This window comes from Electrophorus electricus, chromosome 10, assembly GCF_041902795.1.
Source record: "Electrophorus electricus isolate QZ-2024a chromosome 10, ASM4190279v1, whole genome shotgun sequence".
Classification (NCBI taxonomy): Eukaryota; Metazoa; Chordata; class Actinopteri; order Gymnotiformes; family Gymnotidae; genus Electrophorus; species Electrophorus electricus.
The window spans coordinates 30,039,809-30,057,485 of record NC_137506.1 but is presented as its reverse complement, the minus strand read 5'-3'; the positions used below and the strand labels follow the sequence as shown (position 1 = coordinate 30,057,485).

Sequence of the window (17,677 nt, the reverse complement as noted above, 5' to 3'; positions counted from 1 at the left end):
TTGAGATGTTCAACAGCTAGTGGGTCCCACTGGAAGCTGCCTGTAACCCATTCATTACCCAATTCTGCCATTAGTCAGTTATGATTAGCGAGGTTAGCTCATCTTACCTTTGACTATACAGTATTATGTGACCAAATTAATTATTTGAAACCTTCATACAAACTGCTTTTGACTGAAGAGTGTCAAGTGCATCAAGATGAATGAATTCAAGTGAACAATCAGACACAATTTTATGGATGGGCCATGACACCTCTGTGTTTGTTGGCTTGAATACTGTTAAAGATGTGTGTCACTCTGTATACCTGCAAGCACTCTATGTACAGGTGTTTCAGCTGACAGTAGGTTTGTCAGTCTTCCCTGTGTTCCCACCTGGCCAAAATGGAGGCTGTAGTGTCCAATGCAAACAGGCAGGCTGGCAGGCTGCGTGCTCTAGTTACATTTATTCAGGGAGGTGAGAAATGGAGTCTGGGTATGAGTGGAGTATTTGTATTGCGCCAGTAGAGGTCAACTCAAAAGGCCACAAACAAACAGACTGTTAGATTTGTAACAGAGCTGAGTCTGTTCTACAGAGTTCAAGACTATAGAAAACCTGCTGCTTCGTCCTGACACGTTGACATCATTTGCTCAGCCAGTCACTTGCCATTTCAGCTTTGCGTGTATGGGACCTTTCTGACAGAGCTTTGAGTTATGAGCTGTGTACAGGACGGTGGCCATTAGTGGATCCATGCTGTGTGAAGCGCATGAGTTAATGTAGCATGACAGCTACATAATATCCCACCCTCCTCCCTCATCCATCCTGCCTTCTAGAGGAGAGCTGCTGCTCCTCTAGGCGTCCTCCCTGCTACACAGAGAAACAGGCCTCTATGCATATGAAATTCTGCCCCTTTGTCATAACCCAACTTGGCATCTGTGTTTTCTGCTTGTGATAGGGGTATACAGTATTAGCCTTAATGCAACTGTGTGCTGTGGTATGTGACCCCCTTTTGTAGGGGATCACCCCCGAGGCTGCAGTCAGAGTGGAGGAGGGAAGCTATTGTTCCATCTCTCTCCCTCCCCACCTCCCCCTCTCTGCTCTCTTTGTGTCTGGCACCATCTAGACATCCACTGCAGTGGGTGTGGGTGTATGTGTGGATGTGAAATAGGAGTGTGTTAGTGTGTGCCTGTGCACTGAATACTACCATACATTGTACAGGATATGTTGAACACTCTGTATTAATCTGTTATTTCATGTGCAGTATGTATCAATTTCTGAATGTCCAGCCAACACAATGCTGGCACTCCTCAAGACCACGCAGAGAAGTGTAGATGGTCAAGACAACAATGCTTTCTCAATTTTATGTTTAAAAAAAATCTGTACTCACTTCTGGGAACACAAAATCATAAGTTTAGCATTATTCCTTCAAGGTTCCTCTCTTTGCAAAGCATGATGGTCGATTTATGTTGTGTGAATTATTTTTGCTCTCAAAATTCTTTCCCATAGGTAAAAATGGCTGTGATTTCAAATGCACCATGAGTGCTGGACTGAGGAATAAGAGCAGCTGCTCTTTTAGCGTTTGGATCGTTTGCTTAGCTACTAAACTAAAAAGGCACAACACTCAACATGTTCTGCATTCACAACTCTAACTCATAAGAGCCCTTAAGCTCTAACCATCAAGAGCCAGAATGGTTCAGTCAAAAATGCTTTTTGTTGCCAACAATGGACACTAATGGGTACCAAATTGACATTCCCTGATATTGTAACATAATGTTAACTGGTGGATGTTTATTCCTTATTAGACATTCTAAAGTTAGTATTTTTGTCAAAATTATTCTTCTAGGTCTGTGTGTGTTTGTCTTTGTCTGTGTGTGTGTGTGTATGTTTGTTTGTAAACACTCATCACAAAGCATATGGGCAGTTACAGCCAGTTCATGAATCCCACTGTCTAATAGCATGCTGTGTGAAAAGTGGTAGGATTACAGTTTGAGTCCCTGCTCTTGACTGCAATTAGCGTAAACTAATTTCTTCCCCATCCAGATCAGCACATAAATGCTGCTTCCACTCTTCTGTGAGCTCTTTATTAGTGCCTTAGTGCCTGGGTAAACCATAGCTTCAGCCTGCAGCCTCATCTCACACTCACAGGTGCCACACACATACACACACACACACACACACACACACACACACACACACACACACACACACACGAATACAAAGAGCTTCTCATGGCAATAGAGAGGCAGTTGGCGAAAACAAAACACACATTTGCATGGCTTCTTCATCTCCTAAAGCTCTAAGAAGCACTGGTTTAAAGGAACACTTCTTAGTATAATGTAAAGATGGATTTGCTTTTGTTTGTGAATCAATTTTGTCAGAATCTCAATCAATAATAATCAGTAATTGTGTGTGTGTGTGTGTGTGTGTGTGTGTGTGTGTGTGTGTGTGTGTGTGTGTGTGTGTGTGTGTGTGTGTGTGTGTGTGTGTGTGTGTGTGTGTGTGAATTTTGAGAGAGAGAGAGAGAGAGAGAGAGTTTTACATGAATCACCTGAAAAACACCACACACAAACATGATGAGATGAAGAAAAATGATAATTTAAAAAGTCTAATAAATTGTTAATAGTGGCTTATACTATACAGTACCAAATGTGCATCAGTAAATGTTAAGTACCAGTCAAACTTGAAGACAATCTAACATTGACTGCAAGGTTCTGGGCATTAAGCAGTTTAACATCTGTTCATACAGTGGATTTGTGGATTTGGTTCTCACATCTGGACACCTGAAACTATAGTCCAAAGACAACCATTTGAAGGATTTATGTAAATTTATGAAGTATTTCACATAACTTGAACCTTCTATAATATCTTTTTTTTAAATTATTATTTTAAAATTTGATTTAGCTTTGCTTTTCTTACCAGGAAATAAAAAAATCTCATTAACAGGAGAGACCTGGCCAGAATAGCAGCTGTACAGACTCAGAACATATTTAAAATACAACATGACATAAATAATGTGATAAATCATATTTTATGATGCACTTAAAATTTTCAATAGATACAAGTGTATTTAGTTTGAAATCTTTTTGCAATTTATTGCATGTCCAGGGTGCATAATAAAAATAAATAAAATGTAAAAAAAAAAAAAAAAAAAAAGGGTTACATTCAAAAGTAGACACTTAGAAGAGCATAGTTGGTAAATCCTCGAACTAAAACAAAGAAGTGTACACAGGAAAGATGAGTTTGAAAAAGGCGCTGAATAAATGTAACAATAATAATAATAATAATAATAATAATAATAATAATAATAATGCAGTTTTCCCAGAATCACTTTATAAATGAAAATACCAACAAACAAAAAGTATCGGCACAAGCTATACTGAGTCAAGTCTCAGTAAAATTGAGGAGGCTGCATGCATATACAGTATATCACCATAATCACAAATAAAAACTGCTTTATCTGCAAGTTTATCTGAGATTCAAAGATCTTAGCCAAGATTGAAAGGAAATCGGACGATGGTTGTTCAACTCTGAAGGGACTCAACCTTTGAACAAGGGGAAATGTAGCAGCTTTGCAAGTTTTAGGTATGGAGTCCTTAGCCCTTAATTGCTCAAATCAAAATCGGTCACAAGTCGATTTGGACTAAAGCATCAGATTAATGCCATACATATAAATGTTGGTTTGCAGTTGGGAACATCTCCAATACCCCCAACCATGTCTATACAAAAACGAAACATATGTAGTCAGTTACAATAAATAAGCATAACTTTTACTGTAAATAATTATACAATTTTACAGCTTTATGGTGGTGCTCATATTGTTATAATTTCTTTGTTTGTTTATTAGAAATTGTATTTTGGCCTATAAGACAGAGAGCCAATTTTACACTATGCTTTCTACATTTACTTTGAGCATTGACTTTGAGCTGAAGACCTCCTGAGTCTTTCCCCAACATCAGTACTGTGCTTCCAGGTCCCTCTCTGACCCACTCGCTGGGTCGTCCACGCGTCAGCACGGGCCGCATCACTGATACAGGAGCCTTTTTCTCTCACCACCCCCACTTTCATCACTCTGACCTCATGACTATAACCCATTCACCCCAGAACTCTCCATGACGTCTTTCAGGCTCCAGAATAAGAATGACTGATGATGTTTAGTCTGATCTCAAATCTTTGATGCTGAATGCATTCGTTAGTCCTGGGTAATGTTTTGTATAATCTAGACTCATTTTCTTCTTAACACTGTCCCAACTGCTGGTACTACATGAACAAGCAGTAGGTAAAACAAATAACCCTTTATGCATTTGGGTTCCCAACTCTCCTACTCTACTAAATTAGGAAATAAAGTCACTGGAAACATTAGCGATGCATTTCTAGTTCTTTGCCAAATCTCTTGCGCTGGTTTATGAGTAGTAAGGCTGTGACTGATGTTTGTTCAAACCTGTCTTCATACAGCCCATTAAAATGCTCCAGTGTGAAAATGGGCCAAATAGGTCATGAATAAAAGAACGAGGGGCTGTATTAAAGTCTGCAATCAGTAGCCATCATTCTCTCTCTCTCTGTCTGTGTCTCTCTCTCTTTCTCTCTTTCTCTCTCCCTGCTGCATTGCATGTCAGGCAAAATATCCTCTTTAACCTCGTAGATGCATCCATGAATAGATGAGGTTTCTTGTGCAGTAGTAGGCTGCTTAATGTGCCTTTTTCCATTGGTTTGACTGCTTACACCATAAAGAATTCAGGTTCTCATCCTTTACCTGGCAAATCCACGTTGTTCTCCTCTCAGAATGCATGTAGGATTTATGTGAGAGATGAGCGTACATATAAAAATAATTCACTTTGAAAGAGATTTCTTTTTCTCTCTTGGCTCCCTTCCTTCTCTGTTGGCCTGGTTGATCATAAAATTATATAATCTGATGTTTCACATGACCCTGTCCTGCAGCCAGGCATCATACGCCCATTGATGATTTACTGGAGGTTATGAAGGGCAAGGACATTTTCAATGGTTGTGCCCTGTACTACGTCAATACGATGCCACTTGAGAGCCACCATTTGAAGACTGTTCTGAGATCAGCTGTCGGGGATCTTAACCTCAGGTGGTTAGTAGGCCTAACTGTAGAGCAATCGGTGTTAAGTTGCTGCCACCCTCTGGATCAAATAAATAATACAGAGTTTCAGATGTAGAAAACTGACAGGTGGTGAAATTTTATGTCGTTTAGATTATTTTGGTTGCTTTTGAACAGATGGTGCTTTTCAGTTACTTTTCTTTGTTACTTTGTTGTCTGTGACATTATATTATCTTGATCCTTTAGAACTTGACTCTAACTGCTGTGTGAATCTCCAAGCTGCTGTAACTAGGCGTCTTTTTCATCTCCCTGTTTCTTATGTGCCTGTGGAGCGCACGCACACACACACTGATGGGCACTGAAGTCAGTTCAGGCTCAGGTTTATATTCAGGTTGAAGTGCTAAACATATTTAACTGGTAAATAATATATAGCAAAGTAAATAATATATAGTGGCAGTTATTTTTCCTTAAGGTCTCTCGCTTGCTTGTTTGCTCCTGCCCTTATGCATATGTGCGCGTGCATAAACACACACACACACACCTGTCATGCAAGGCCTGGGGCCTTCTGTAACCATAATCTGTCTGGGTGCAGTATTCAGCCTGGTGGTCTTCCTGTAGGCGTGGATTCTCATAGCAGCAGAAATGCTGAACTACTGCATTTGGAATGTACACGGTCATTTTGCTCTCACACTCACTCTATCCAAATGTCTCATCTGCAAACCCCTACATTTAATGGACTGTGTTTGCGTTTGTCTTTGTTGTCTGGCCATTTCACAAATCTTATGTGCATGCTCAACTCTGACTTGCGCTGATCTTCTTGTTTTGAAATCGACAGTCAGATAGGCATCACTACCTGCTTTGGCATCTGTGAATCATCTTAAAGTTGTGCAGGCACCTTTGTGGAAAAGCTGGGCGCTGCGGTAAATCCCCACAAGGAGAGCATCTCGGATTGTCTGTATTCTCAGTCATGCGTTCCGCGTGGCAGCAAAGCCGAGTGTGGATCATGTAAATGCGCAGACAGGCAAGGTGCCGGCCCGCTGTAATGCTCCGGCCTTATGCCTGGAGAGCGGCGGCAGATTAGCGGAGGCCCCAGTGCCCGAAGCCATGCGGCTGCTCCCCCCTTACCCCCCAGCTCAAATCCACCCATCCTGGCTCGGTGGGGGGTAGCTTTCCACCGGCTCGACAAGAGGCAATGAAGTATTACAGCAACCTCCACCTTCTGCCCTGGACCTCCAGCGCGCAGGCTTTAAACGAGCCCACCCAACATCACCCCAAATAGCGCGTCTCCTTCTTAACTGCGATGTCGAGCTCTAATCCCGAGCTGTGTTGCACGCATGCGTGCGTGCACACGTGCACACTCACACTCCGAGGATCAATAACTAGGTGCTACAATGCTATACTGCTCATGTGTCATCACGCCTCAGATCAGCGCAGACAGTAAATAAGGTTGACACACCGAGACGTGGCTATTGATGGGCTGACTGATTCCTGTCAGGGCTTGGTTACTAACACGATCTCTGGTCTGACACCCGCAGAATCACATCTGGCAGCACTTGGTACTTCATTGTAGAATGCTGTTCCTTGAAAGTGGTGACGAGCTTTGTACACATGGGGTCATTATGTCTTGTAGTGTGGTTCTGGGTATTACAATTTCCTGACATTACCCACAAATCAGTGGAGTTAATTCCATTATCCTTCCTGATTCCTAGCCCCCCAGGTCCCCTGTCTCCTAAAGGGCACTAAATGTTCTGTAATGAAGTAGTGTCAAAAGGGAAATATGGCATTCAGTCTAAAGGTGGTAGAATAGCAGCATTAGTAGTTGAGATGGCAGTCCACTCTGTGTTTGCTTGTCCATCACTTCAAATTCAGCTGACATTATGATGCATCATAAGTGCAGCTAGATTTAAACTAAGCTCTTTATTCAGGACTTGTGTTTCTGTGTTCGGTGTCATGTTCTAAACAAGGTTTCTCAATAATGTTGGTTTTACTTTTTGCAGAAAATTCTTCAACTTCTACCAGAGAAAATTAACAGTCGGTGGCAGTTTCACAGTATAGGTAAGTTACAGAGATTTATTTATTTATTTATTTATTTATTTATGCAAAAGTGCTTGGTTTTGCAGAATCATTTGAGAAAATGCCAGTATTGCCCATATTGTGTATACTTTGAAATGTTTTGGCTATTTGTATGAAAGGCTCCTTAAATGTAATCTGGTCTTCATCTAAATACTTTAATATTAATGAATAGTATTAATAAATAGACAGTCCTGTTTAACCAAAACCATAATCAATATTTACGCTGCAGTGTCTTAATGAACTTTATGGTTTAAACAGTCAAGGACTCTGAAGAAAAAAAACATACAAATCCTCATGTAGCAAACCTCCTCCTGTCATGGGAATAACCCAAATCAAATGCTTTTTGCACCTGCTTCTCACTGGCTTAAATGTGTTTTGGTGCATTCTTCTAATACAAAAAAAACGCAGTTCTTTGGAGTGCATTGCTTGAACAACCTGCTTCAGATGTGCGCACACACAACACACACACACATCATTTCAGTGGGATTGAGGTCAGGACTCTGACTTGGTCTTGATGAAATATGGAATTTCTTCAGCTTGAGGCCAGCTGCTGTGGGTTTACACCACTGTTTTTTTAATTGTCATGTTACATGACCCAGCGTTTTTCAGTTTGGGACCACAGACAGATGCCCTGACATACTGCTATACAACTTGGAATTAAATGTTTCTTCGGTGATTGCAAACTATCCAGGCCCTGGGGTAGGCAAGGCCCACACCATTCTACTTCCTCCACCAAGCTTCTCTGTTGCAGTGAGGCTGTGGGGATTTAATTAATTTTGAGATTTATGAGATTCAGCAGGTTTACCTCTGAGGGCCCCTAAAATCTGTTGATTTGTGTCATATTGCACAACAAAGGTGTGTTGTTAAGAGCAAGTACCCAAAAACGTCTTTATCTGTGCAGGCATGTCTGTGCATGCATGTGGGTGCGTGCCTTTGTGTGTGTTTGTGCGTGGGTACATTTTGTGCATGCATTTGTGTCCTTTTTATTATACAGCAGGGCAGGTCAAACCTGCACATGAATTGATTAGAACACCTGACCCCAATTACCCTGTTTTCAAGTTCACAGATTTTTTTTTTTTCTATCAAAGTCCTTGATCATTTTAAACCACTTGCTCAATAAAAATATGACTGTGAAATGAAACTGATTATTTTTATGATCTTAAAAGAATAAAAGATCACCTTAGTGCATGTTAAAATAATTAGGTAAGCTAAGACTACAAAATTTTTACTGTGCAACCTAGATACTCTGCTTTATTAGTTCTCATTTTTGCTATTTTAGTCATTTTAAAGCTTATATTTTAACCTATAAGTTATTAAAGCAAATGATAGCATGCATATGCATAATTCTGCTTAAGCTAAGCCCTTGGCAAAATGAAAATAGCAAATGGGGTGCGTCGTTTGAAATGCAAATGATTAACTGAATTATGCGCTGCTTGGTTTTTGCTTTGCTAGCAGGAGGACCCATGCGTAAGGGGATAACCTCGATTAGAAACCTCCGCCCAGTACTAGAGTCTATGCTGAAGCACTGAGGTGGGGATGGATGTAGCCATTTGCCCTGGGGGCTTAGTGTAGCTCATATTAATGGTGACCCTTCTATGCATATGCACGTGCGCGCGCGCGCGCGCACACACACACACACACACACTTGGTGGATGAAACACTCGTTTCAAGCAGCCTCTACAAGGCAAAGGAATATATGAAGGTCTACGTCAAAATGCAGCTTTATTGCGCAGCAAGTCCCACGTAGCACTAGATCTAGTGGCTGTTGTACTGTGTATATGCTGTACCTGCTGGTACAAACTGGCATTGATCATTTTGTTACCAAAAATGGGCATATCCTTGATTTGATCTAACTCATTTTCTTGCCTTCTCTTTCATCCAAACTCATAATCCACATATCTCCTTCCACATCCCTGGGTTTCCGTGCATCCACTGTTCATCGGCCTTTATTCAAGCAAACCCCTCTTTTGAGTTAATGAGTGCCAGTTGTTTTCTGGCTCATGTAGTACAAAGCGTAGATGTATGAGTTTCTCCTTTTGTTAACACTCACCTGACTGGCGTGAAGATGCCAGGCTGGGACTGATTTCAGAGAGGAAATGTGTCCATAAAGGAAATTTCACTCTAAATGTCTGTGCTTTTAATTGTACGTTTATTTTTATTGGACGGGGTTATTGTATGTTCTTTATCTCTCTAGGTTCTATCCTCAAAAAACTTTTGCACACTGGAAACTCTTTCAAGGTAAGCTGACATGTAAGTTTAATGAAAACATTTTCAAACGAAGATGAAATGAAGTATTAGATTTCTGAACCTTTGGTGCGCGTGTGTGCGCGTGCGTGTGCAGATCCGCTGTGAGGGTATGCGGCTCTTCCTGTTGTGGCTGCAGGCCCTGCAGACACACTGTGCGGAGGAACAGCTGCTCATCTTTGCTTGTCTGGTGCCCGGCTTTCCAGCGGTGCCCTCCTCCAGAGGCCCCTGTACACTCGACACCATCATCTACAACCCCTTCTCCAATCCTCCTGATGGTGAGAGAACACACATGTGCACACCACACACACACACGCACACGTGTGCCACGGTGGCCATGTCTAGATGTGGCCCCCTCCCCCACTGTATGTAGGGAGGAATGAGTTAAGCACGTTAATCCAACCACAGTAATATAGTGCTCCTTTGCTTTTAGGAACAGGTACTGGAATAAACCCAGTGGCACTGGGATTTTCTTGTGATACAACCAAACCACCAATCTTTGAGTAGTCTCTAGCCCGTGTCCTGTGCTAAAGTCCGCTCTTGTCGGATGTCGTCTCACATTTATATTAACCCCGTTTATTTATTCCTCTGAATGATGTCCATCTTCTCAGAGAGTAATCTTGTTTATAAAGGTACATCTTGTCTGTTGTATTATGGGCACAAGCTTTTCTTTTTTCCCCCACAGATAAATGCTGAATGGTAATCCTTTGCCCAGATGTCACTTCTCAGACTGTCTTTGTGTCCTTGAACTGTCCATACAGCATAAATCTCTCGCTGTCCTTGTGTCCGGTGTCTTTTATGCCTTCAAATCGGAATGGACATAATAACTGAAAGGACGTGGTAAAAAAAAGGTCCATTCAGATGGACTTTCCTTTGATTTTCAAATGACTATTTCAGTGGTGAGCGGAACTTTTCTAATAAACGAATAAAAGAACAGATGAAAGCGCAGACCCGCTATAGATGTATGTCTGAAACTATATATTTCACCTCTTGAGCCGTCCCTGGGCACACGCTGCTGTGAAGTGAATAACTTCTATTTCTCTGCCAGTCGCCTTCGACCAGTTACCGACTCGTGGCTTCTTCCTTCTTTGTGCTGGTGCAGCCAAGATCGTGCCCGAGGAAATCACCCCGCTTGTGCCGGCCATTCCCGGGGAGAAGATATCAGACGACCAGACCTGCTACATTCTCCAAACTGTGCTGAAGTTCATGGTCGTCCAGGTAAGGTGGCAGTCCTGAAATGAAGATCTTTCTGTGCGTTTCAGCTTAATTCTATAGACACTGTGCTCATCTTACTCCAAGTGGCGTATAGAGACCCATTTCTAATCCAAAGTAATTAAGGGAAAAAAATAAAAATAAAAATCTCCCAGTGGCCTTTGTCACACATTCTGTTTACCTAGTATCCTTTGTCCTACTGAATACATATAGTCTTCCAGTGGCATTAGCATATCTGCGATTATGTTCGTCATCTTCCTCTTTGTAGGCATCCAGCCTGGAATGGCACAAGAAAGACAACCAGGACTCTGGCTTCAGGTTTCTGTTCTCCCTCTTTAAGAAGTACTACCTGCCCCACCTCTTTCCCTCCTTCACCAAGCTCACTAACCTCTACAAGCCATTGCTAGGTGAGCTTCCACTTTGTAAAAGGGCAGCGGAGATGACCATCCAGGATCTTTGGCCTAATTCACGTCTGTTCATGTAAACAATTATTTATTGTGTATATGCAGTTTTAACAGAGTGTAGAATGCCAAGGTACCAACATTTACCTAAAAAAATAAATAAATTCAGTGTGAAAGGAGCTGGTTGAACTGTTCTGGGCTCACGAGGGTCACACCACTCTTAGAGCTGTGTGGAGGACCATGGCTGGTCTCTCCCACCCACAAGTTCCTTATAGCCATCAGTGTAATAACACAGCAGCTTCTGGGATGAATGGCAGTCCTCCATGCCCATAGAAGTTAACTGTCAATTACCTCCGAACCCCTTGCATGAACGTGGGCTTTTTGAACTGAACATTGAATTCCCATTTAATGTGGAAAGCTGTTCTGTGAGACGTATTTAAAATGAGCTACTTTAAAAATGATTTCATCGACAGTGAGAACCAGAATTTGAGAGTCTGCTATGAAAAGACTGCAAGAAAAAAGCGATTTCTGTGATTTAAGTGTCTCTTCACCCTTCGCCTTGAGATCTTCAGTCTTCTGTACCTGTCTTTCATTTCTGGATCTTCATCGCCACGCTCCGCCTGCTACGGCATTCCTTCACAGACCTCCCCCACCACAGACCAAAGCCGCTGTACGTGCAAGTGTCGCGCAACAACGAGAGCACGTTCTGCACGCGGGACCAGTACCTGGCACCCCGCGTGGCCTTCATCACCTGGCTGGTCAACTTCTTCCTGGAGAAGAAGTACATGAGCACATCTGCGAGCAACGCGAAGAACGGGGGAGACGTCCTTCCTAAGCTCATCCAGGTAGGCCCGCAGCCCCACGGCCTTCTGTTGACTGGCTTTATTGTAATATTACTGTTTGTGGTGGAAAAATCATGTAATGCTTGTTTCATTTTTATGAAAGTGATTTAAAATGACTGAATTATGGGTTTTTGCGGTGTGGTAGAGGGATTGTGACCAGCGTACGTGTCTGTGCGTTCGTGTGCACGTCTGTGCGTGTGCGTGTGTCAGACTGTAACTGCAGGCAGTAGCAGTCAGGAGAAGAGCAGCGAGCCGGAGCCCAACGGGCCGGCGGAGCAGGAGAAGAGCCACTCGAACAGCAGCACGCTGTCGGACCGGCACGCCAGCAACTCCAGCCTGTGCAGCGTGGAGGAGGAGCACCGCAGCGTCTACGACATGGTGCACTGCATCCTGCTCTCCACGCCAGACAACGTCAACTTCGTCAACGAGGTCTTCCACCAGGTCAGAAAGTGCCAGCTGCGGCCGCTGGGCTTGACCAACAGCCTTTTCCAAAATGCATTTCTGCACAGTCGTCAGGTTTTTGCCACTGTGCTGCCATCTTGTGGGCAGATTCTGTTGATGCAGTCTGTGCTTTAAATATGAGTAATGTGTACTGTTTGTTTCTGTGCAAAAAAACGTCCTTAACTACTAACATTATTTTTTACTTTAGCTGAAAATGCAGTCTGCCCCTATGTAATTTTACAGTTTTGAGGGGAAAATACATATGAATACCTTTTAGAATTTATAATATTTAGACCAAAATATTTACCAAAAAGAAAATGTAGAAGTGTTTACTTTCTTTCCTCTTTGAGAGCATGTTTTGAGAGCAGGCTTCATAACAGGGTGCTACACAGCTTGCAGAGATTCCTTCATCTGACAGTCAGTCCGCTTCCTTTTTAAGTGTAATGGAAGGTGACATCTGAAGGCATACGCTCATTCATGAGTGTCATGGTGTGTAACACAGCAACTGCAGAGCGGGTCACTGTTCTGTAGGATGACAGCTGTGTGGTGCCTTCTCCCAGGCCTTTCTGCTGCCGTCCTGCGAGGCCTCGGCCACCCGGAAGGTCATTAAAGTGTACAGGAAATGGATCCTGCAGGACAGGCCTGCCTTTATGAGCGAGCCAGACAAGACGGGTCAGGATGAGGAGGACACAGGGGATGACCATCAGACCACCGAGGCTGACAGCACACACGCACAGGTGCCGTGCATGCACACGCCCAGAGAAGACCATCACGTGCGCAGAACGATCCAAAAAATCATTTTTGCACAAAAGACTGCATTCACCACATTTGTGTTGGTGTTCATATAAAGCAAATATGAAGCGTGTCGGTAGAAAAGTAATAGTTTCACTATAAAGCATGTGAAAAGGTTTTTAGTGCGAGTGAGCGACATGTCTGCAACATCACAGCAGAATGAAAGTTCATGAGACTCATGATGGTTGTACACGACCCGGTTCAGCATCTGACCTTCAAGACCGAACACAACACCGTGTCAGACTGGAAATGTTAAAAACACTTAGGAAGGAGAAACTTGGATACCGTTGAGGTTGAACATAGTTACAGTTTCAAATGTGGCGCAAAGCCACCTTTTGTGACCTAGGGTGACCCCTCTCAGTGGAGTTCCCATGGTTATGTAACGGAAGCACCTTCGTGCCGCTGTCCTGCATGTGTCTCCCCAGGTACTGCAGAGTCATGGGCACAAGCGCACATCCAGCTGGGGCCGCACGTACTCCTTCAGCAGTGCCATCAGCAGAGGCTGCCTGACCGAGGAGCAGAGATGCGACGTGAAGGCTGGCATGCAGGCCACTCTGCAGGTGCGCGGGAGAGGGTTCGCTCAGAGCTCGTACCCAAGATGCTGCTCCTCCCAAGGCTTAGTGGTCTTCTGAAGGACTGACCGGATGACTGATTTTAGTTATGACAGGATTTGTATAGATTGTATAAAATACCGTTGCAGTGGCCATTCATTATGTACACGCAATATTTGCTTCTTTGTTTGCCTCCAGGTCTTTTTGACAAACTCGGCTAATGTTTTCCTGTTGGAGCCATGTCAGGATGTGCCCAAGCTGCTGGAGAACCAGGTGGAGGTGTGCAGAGCCGTGCTCAGCATCTACCGCCGCATGATCATGGAGCAGACCATGAACAGACAGACCTGGTAAGTCTGTGTGCGCGCACACGCACACACAGACACACGCACACACACAAAATGACATAACTATGTAACATGGCAGTTTGTATTTAAAATATTAACAACGTGATGAAGTCACATAATCTTGTACTCTTGGTTTTTGATTAATGTTCAGATTAATGACACACTGTTAAATGCTGTCTGCTCTGGCGCCCTCTACCAGCTTTATATGTGTATTGCAGGGAGCAGATGCTACAGGTGCTGCTGAGGATCACTGAGGCGGTGATGAAGAGGCCACAGGACGACCATAGAAAGGATGCCTTCGCCCAGAGCCTGGCCAGTGTCCTCTTCCGGGTGAGTCCAAGTCCTGCTCCATACCACAGTGCCTGGGCGACTCCGGAGACCCAGGTCAAGGACACCGTGACTGCTTCACTGGGATCTGAGCCACGAAGCTGTGCTTTATCTTGCAGACCATCATTGTGGCATGGGTGCGGGCCAACCTGAGCGTGTTCATCTCCCGGGAGCTGTGGGACGAGCTGTTGGCAGTGCTGTCCTCTCTCAGCCACTGGGAGGAGCTGGTGCACGAGTGGGCTAACATCATGGACTCGCTGACCATGGTGCTCGCCCGCTGCGTCTACGGCCTGGACCTCAATAACCTTCCCCTCGACAAACTCTCTGAGCAGAAGGAGAAGAAGCAGCGTGGGCGAGGTGTGTGTTCACTCGCTCGTTTCTTTGACGTAGTACGTCCACATCAACCAGTCAGCATAATGCATTCTACATCTTAACTATTTCTAAGTTGATTTATAAGTGATTAAATTAAATACAGCTTTTTAAAGTCATTTTTTTAATTATCTACAACTTTGTACCTCATTTTGGACACACTTTTGTGTACATCAGAATTCATTTTAAACTTGCATAGTTTCATCTTGCAGGTTGCATAGTGCTAGCATCATCTTAGAAAATGTTTATGTAATTGTGCAACAAAAACAGATTTTATATTTTTGAGAACATTGCTTGCTGGCTGTTGAGTGTTGTTTCCAAACTTGTGAATGGTTAGCTGTGTGTGTGTGTGCGCGTGTGCGTACTTTGTGGTTCACGCCACTGCAGGCGTGATGCAGGACTCCCAGAAGGCCGCGGCGGTGGCACGCTCATTCTCGCTGAGCTGGAGGAACGCGGGCGAGCAGGCCGCAGCCCAGGAGCCCATGCGCTTCCGCAGCGCCACCACCACGGGGGCGCCGGCCGTGGAGAAGGCCCGCAACAACGTCAGGCAGAAGGCCTCCGGTCAGAGCACCACCTTTACACTGGAACACACGCTACTTTCTTCCTCTCTCTGTCTTTCCATCTGCCTTACTGCCTTGCTTGTCTGACTTTCTGCTTGGTGTTCTGTCAGACTTTCTGGCCATTTTTGCGTTTGGACCAAATTTGACTGAATTTCCGTCTTTTCACCAACACACTCTTCCGTCTGTGTGCTTGCCGCTGGCTCTGTCCTTTCCTTTTACTGCGTAAGGGGAGATAGCATCTCCTTGTGCTGGAGAGCTTCTTGAGTCTGGAGCAGATGCATTTGAGGCTGAAGGACTCTTACAAACCTCCCACAGATATGTGCACTAGCGTGCATGGCCGAACACGCCCCACAGAGCACTGCAACTCTGAATTCCTCATTTGATTTTGCCTAATTGGATTTCTCCCATATTCATCTTCAAACAGGCTGGCATTCTCCTCTCTTTAAAACAGTCGCCACACCAATTGCTGGGCTGTTTTTGATAGTTTCATTAAGACCATAATTAATGCTCATTAATATGCATAAATCGGTAACGCAGTGAAAGTGATGCTATCTAGAGAGCAAAGGCGGTAATTAAAGTACACTGCAGAGGAAAGGAGAGAGCCCTTCTCTTTCAAAAGCTCTCCACCAGACATGACATGAAGTGGCATCTGAGTGCAAAACCAATATTTCATCTCATTATCACTAGTAGAGAAAATTTTAAACTATATGTTTTCTTTCAAGACATTGAAGTTTCAAAGGATGCACTGAACAAACTAACTTTTAAGTTATTTATTTAATTAGCAAATCACCTGTTGTATGTTTCAGGCTATCACCCTTAAATCATACCTTTTAAGTTATGGAGGTCTGTAATATGATTTTGGAACATGCTATACTTTTAGACTCAGTATATTGTTAGTCTAGGTTCTTTGCACGTTGTGAATGGTCATCGTTTATACCACAAATTTAATAGTCTGTTAATAATAAGCTTCTAATATTATCCTACATATATAGATATCCTATATATAAATAACTTAAAATGGGTTCAAAAAATTAAAAAATGACTATAAATGCATATATAGCAGTTGAAACATTTGGAGAATAATGTGTTTATTAACTGTTCGTCTGAAGTATTTTATATCACTGAATTTCCTCCCCTCCCATTCCTGCAAGGAAAAGTCCTTGGCATGCGGTATTTTTCGCTGGCATTGGTTGTGGTTGACTTTGCTTTCTCTCTCTCTCTCTCTCTCTCTCTCTCTCTCTTTCTCCCCCTCTCTTTCTGCTGGCCTTCTGTCCTCGCTCCATGGGTAGCTAAGCGGAGCCAGTCTATCAGCAACTGTGTGCATCTGTGCGAAGCTTTGCCGGCCACTAAGAGTGTGCCCGTGCTGCTGCACACTGTCAGCTCTTTCTTACCTGGTATCTCTCACAACTCCCACTGCTCTCACAGACTCTCAGGTAATTTGGTCTCTGTCACTCTGGTTTCCTTTCTGAATATTCCTCCTTTTTTCTTTTCTTTTTTTTTTGGTCTCTTGGTCTCTTGGTCTTGGTCCCCATCCTCATGTACAATTCGATCATTGACTTCTTATTTTTTCCTAACAGAAATGTCACGTTTCCTGACGCAGTTTTTTCCTTTTTTATTTCATAGTTGTAGAACCTTTTCATAACTTTTTTTTTTTTGTGTCATTTCTTTACTTCATATGTGATACATTCCTGTATGTTGTTGTTGTTCTCACAAGGTGGCATAATTCCATTCCTAATTTCACGTAGCAGCTAATTTAAAACATGTAAAGTTCAGCACCATGAAAGCTTGGGCTGCATGAGGGTCGTCTTGCCTTGCCACCTGGGAGCCTCACGGCATCGCTCTTCTCCGTATGTCAGATGTAGATGAGGGTCAGCTGTCTGAGTGTGGCGGAGAGGGGGAGATGGGAGATGGGGACAGTCCCCTCCCACGCAGCAGCAGCACCTCAGATATTACCCAGCAGCTCACTGACTCCTTCCCAGGTACACATGCGCACGCACGCACGCACACAAAAGTGCTTTGCTTTTCACATACTCCTTTCTTGGGATTGTGTGGGTCTGTGTGTGTGCGCCTGTCAGAAACCATAGGAGAGAGGAAGGGGGACTCTCCGAATGCCGGCAGCTCCGATGGCAGAGTCTGCATCTCTGAGCACGGCTCGTCTGGGAAGAGGGAGAGTGAGGCTCCTACGGTCAGTGCTTCGGCATATATCCGTCCCCCTCCTCTTCGTCAGTGCTGTGCCTGTTTCATCCCAGTGATTACGTGTGTCTGCTTGGACCTCCTTAGAAGATTGTGTTTAAAATCTGCTTTGATCTTGAAGATGAAGTCTCTTGATCATCCTCAGATCATGATTTGCCGCAGCAGCAGTCCAGCAGATCTGGACTGCCCAGGAGAGGGGGCACCCGCAAGCACGAGGGCCACGTTTCGAGAGAAAAGTGAGCTGTTGCTTGTCTGGATTGTTGTTTGTTTTTTAGATTTTATTGTTGCATATCTG

The 17,677-nt window shown here is 43.7% G+C and overlaps 1 protein-coding gene across 13 annotated transcripts in view; it reads left to right on the top strand.

Annotated features, from left to right (window-relative positions):
- Positions 1-17,677, top strand: part of ralgapa2 (Ral GTPase activating protein catalytic subunit alpha 2) — a 79,832-nt gene that overhangs the window by 17,823 nt on the left and 44,332 nt on the right. For 6 of the 13 annotated variants that reach the window (XR_014125479.1, XM_081721140.1, XM_081721137.1 and 3 more), the window contains exons 4-19: positions 7,031-7,088; positions 9,301-9,344; positions 9,448-9,628; positions 10,453-10,568; positions 10,831-10,969; positions 11,606-11,808; positions 12,016-12,246; positions 12,807-12,983; positions 13,464-13,598; positions 13,788-13,936; positions 14,152-14,263; positions 14,380-14,617; positions 15,017-15,190; positions 16,479-16,622; positions 17,046-17,374; positions 17,528-17,618. Coding sequence is in view for 12 of the 13 variants with exons in the window: in XM_081721140.1 (XP_081577266.1) it covers positions 7,031-7,088; positions 9,301-9,344; positions 9,448-9,628; positions 10,453-10,568; positions 10,831-10,969; positions 11,606-11,808; positions 12,016-12,246; positions 12,807-12,983; positions 13,464-13,598; positions 13,788-13,936; positions 14,152-14,263; positions 14,380-14,617; positions 15,017-15,190; positions 16,479-16,622; positions 17,046-17,374; positions 17,528-17,618 (2,521 nt within the window). In the remaining variant the exon portion in view is untranslated. The remainder of the gene's footprint in view (positions 1-7,030; positions 7,089-9,300; positions 9,345-9,447; positions 9,629-10,452; positions 10,569-10,830; positions 10,970-11,605; positions 11,809-12,015; positions 12,247-12,806; positions 12,984-13,463; positions 13,599-13,787; positions 13,937-14,151; positions 14,264-14,379; positions 14,618-15,016; positions 15,191-16,478; positions 16,623-17,045; positions 17,375-17,527; positions 17,619-17,677) is intronic. The other 7 variants (XM_081721141.1, XM_081721146.1, XM_035532577.2 and 4 more) reach the window with 6 other exon arrangements.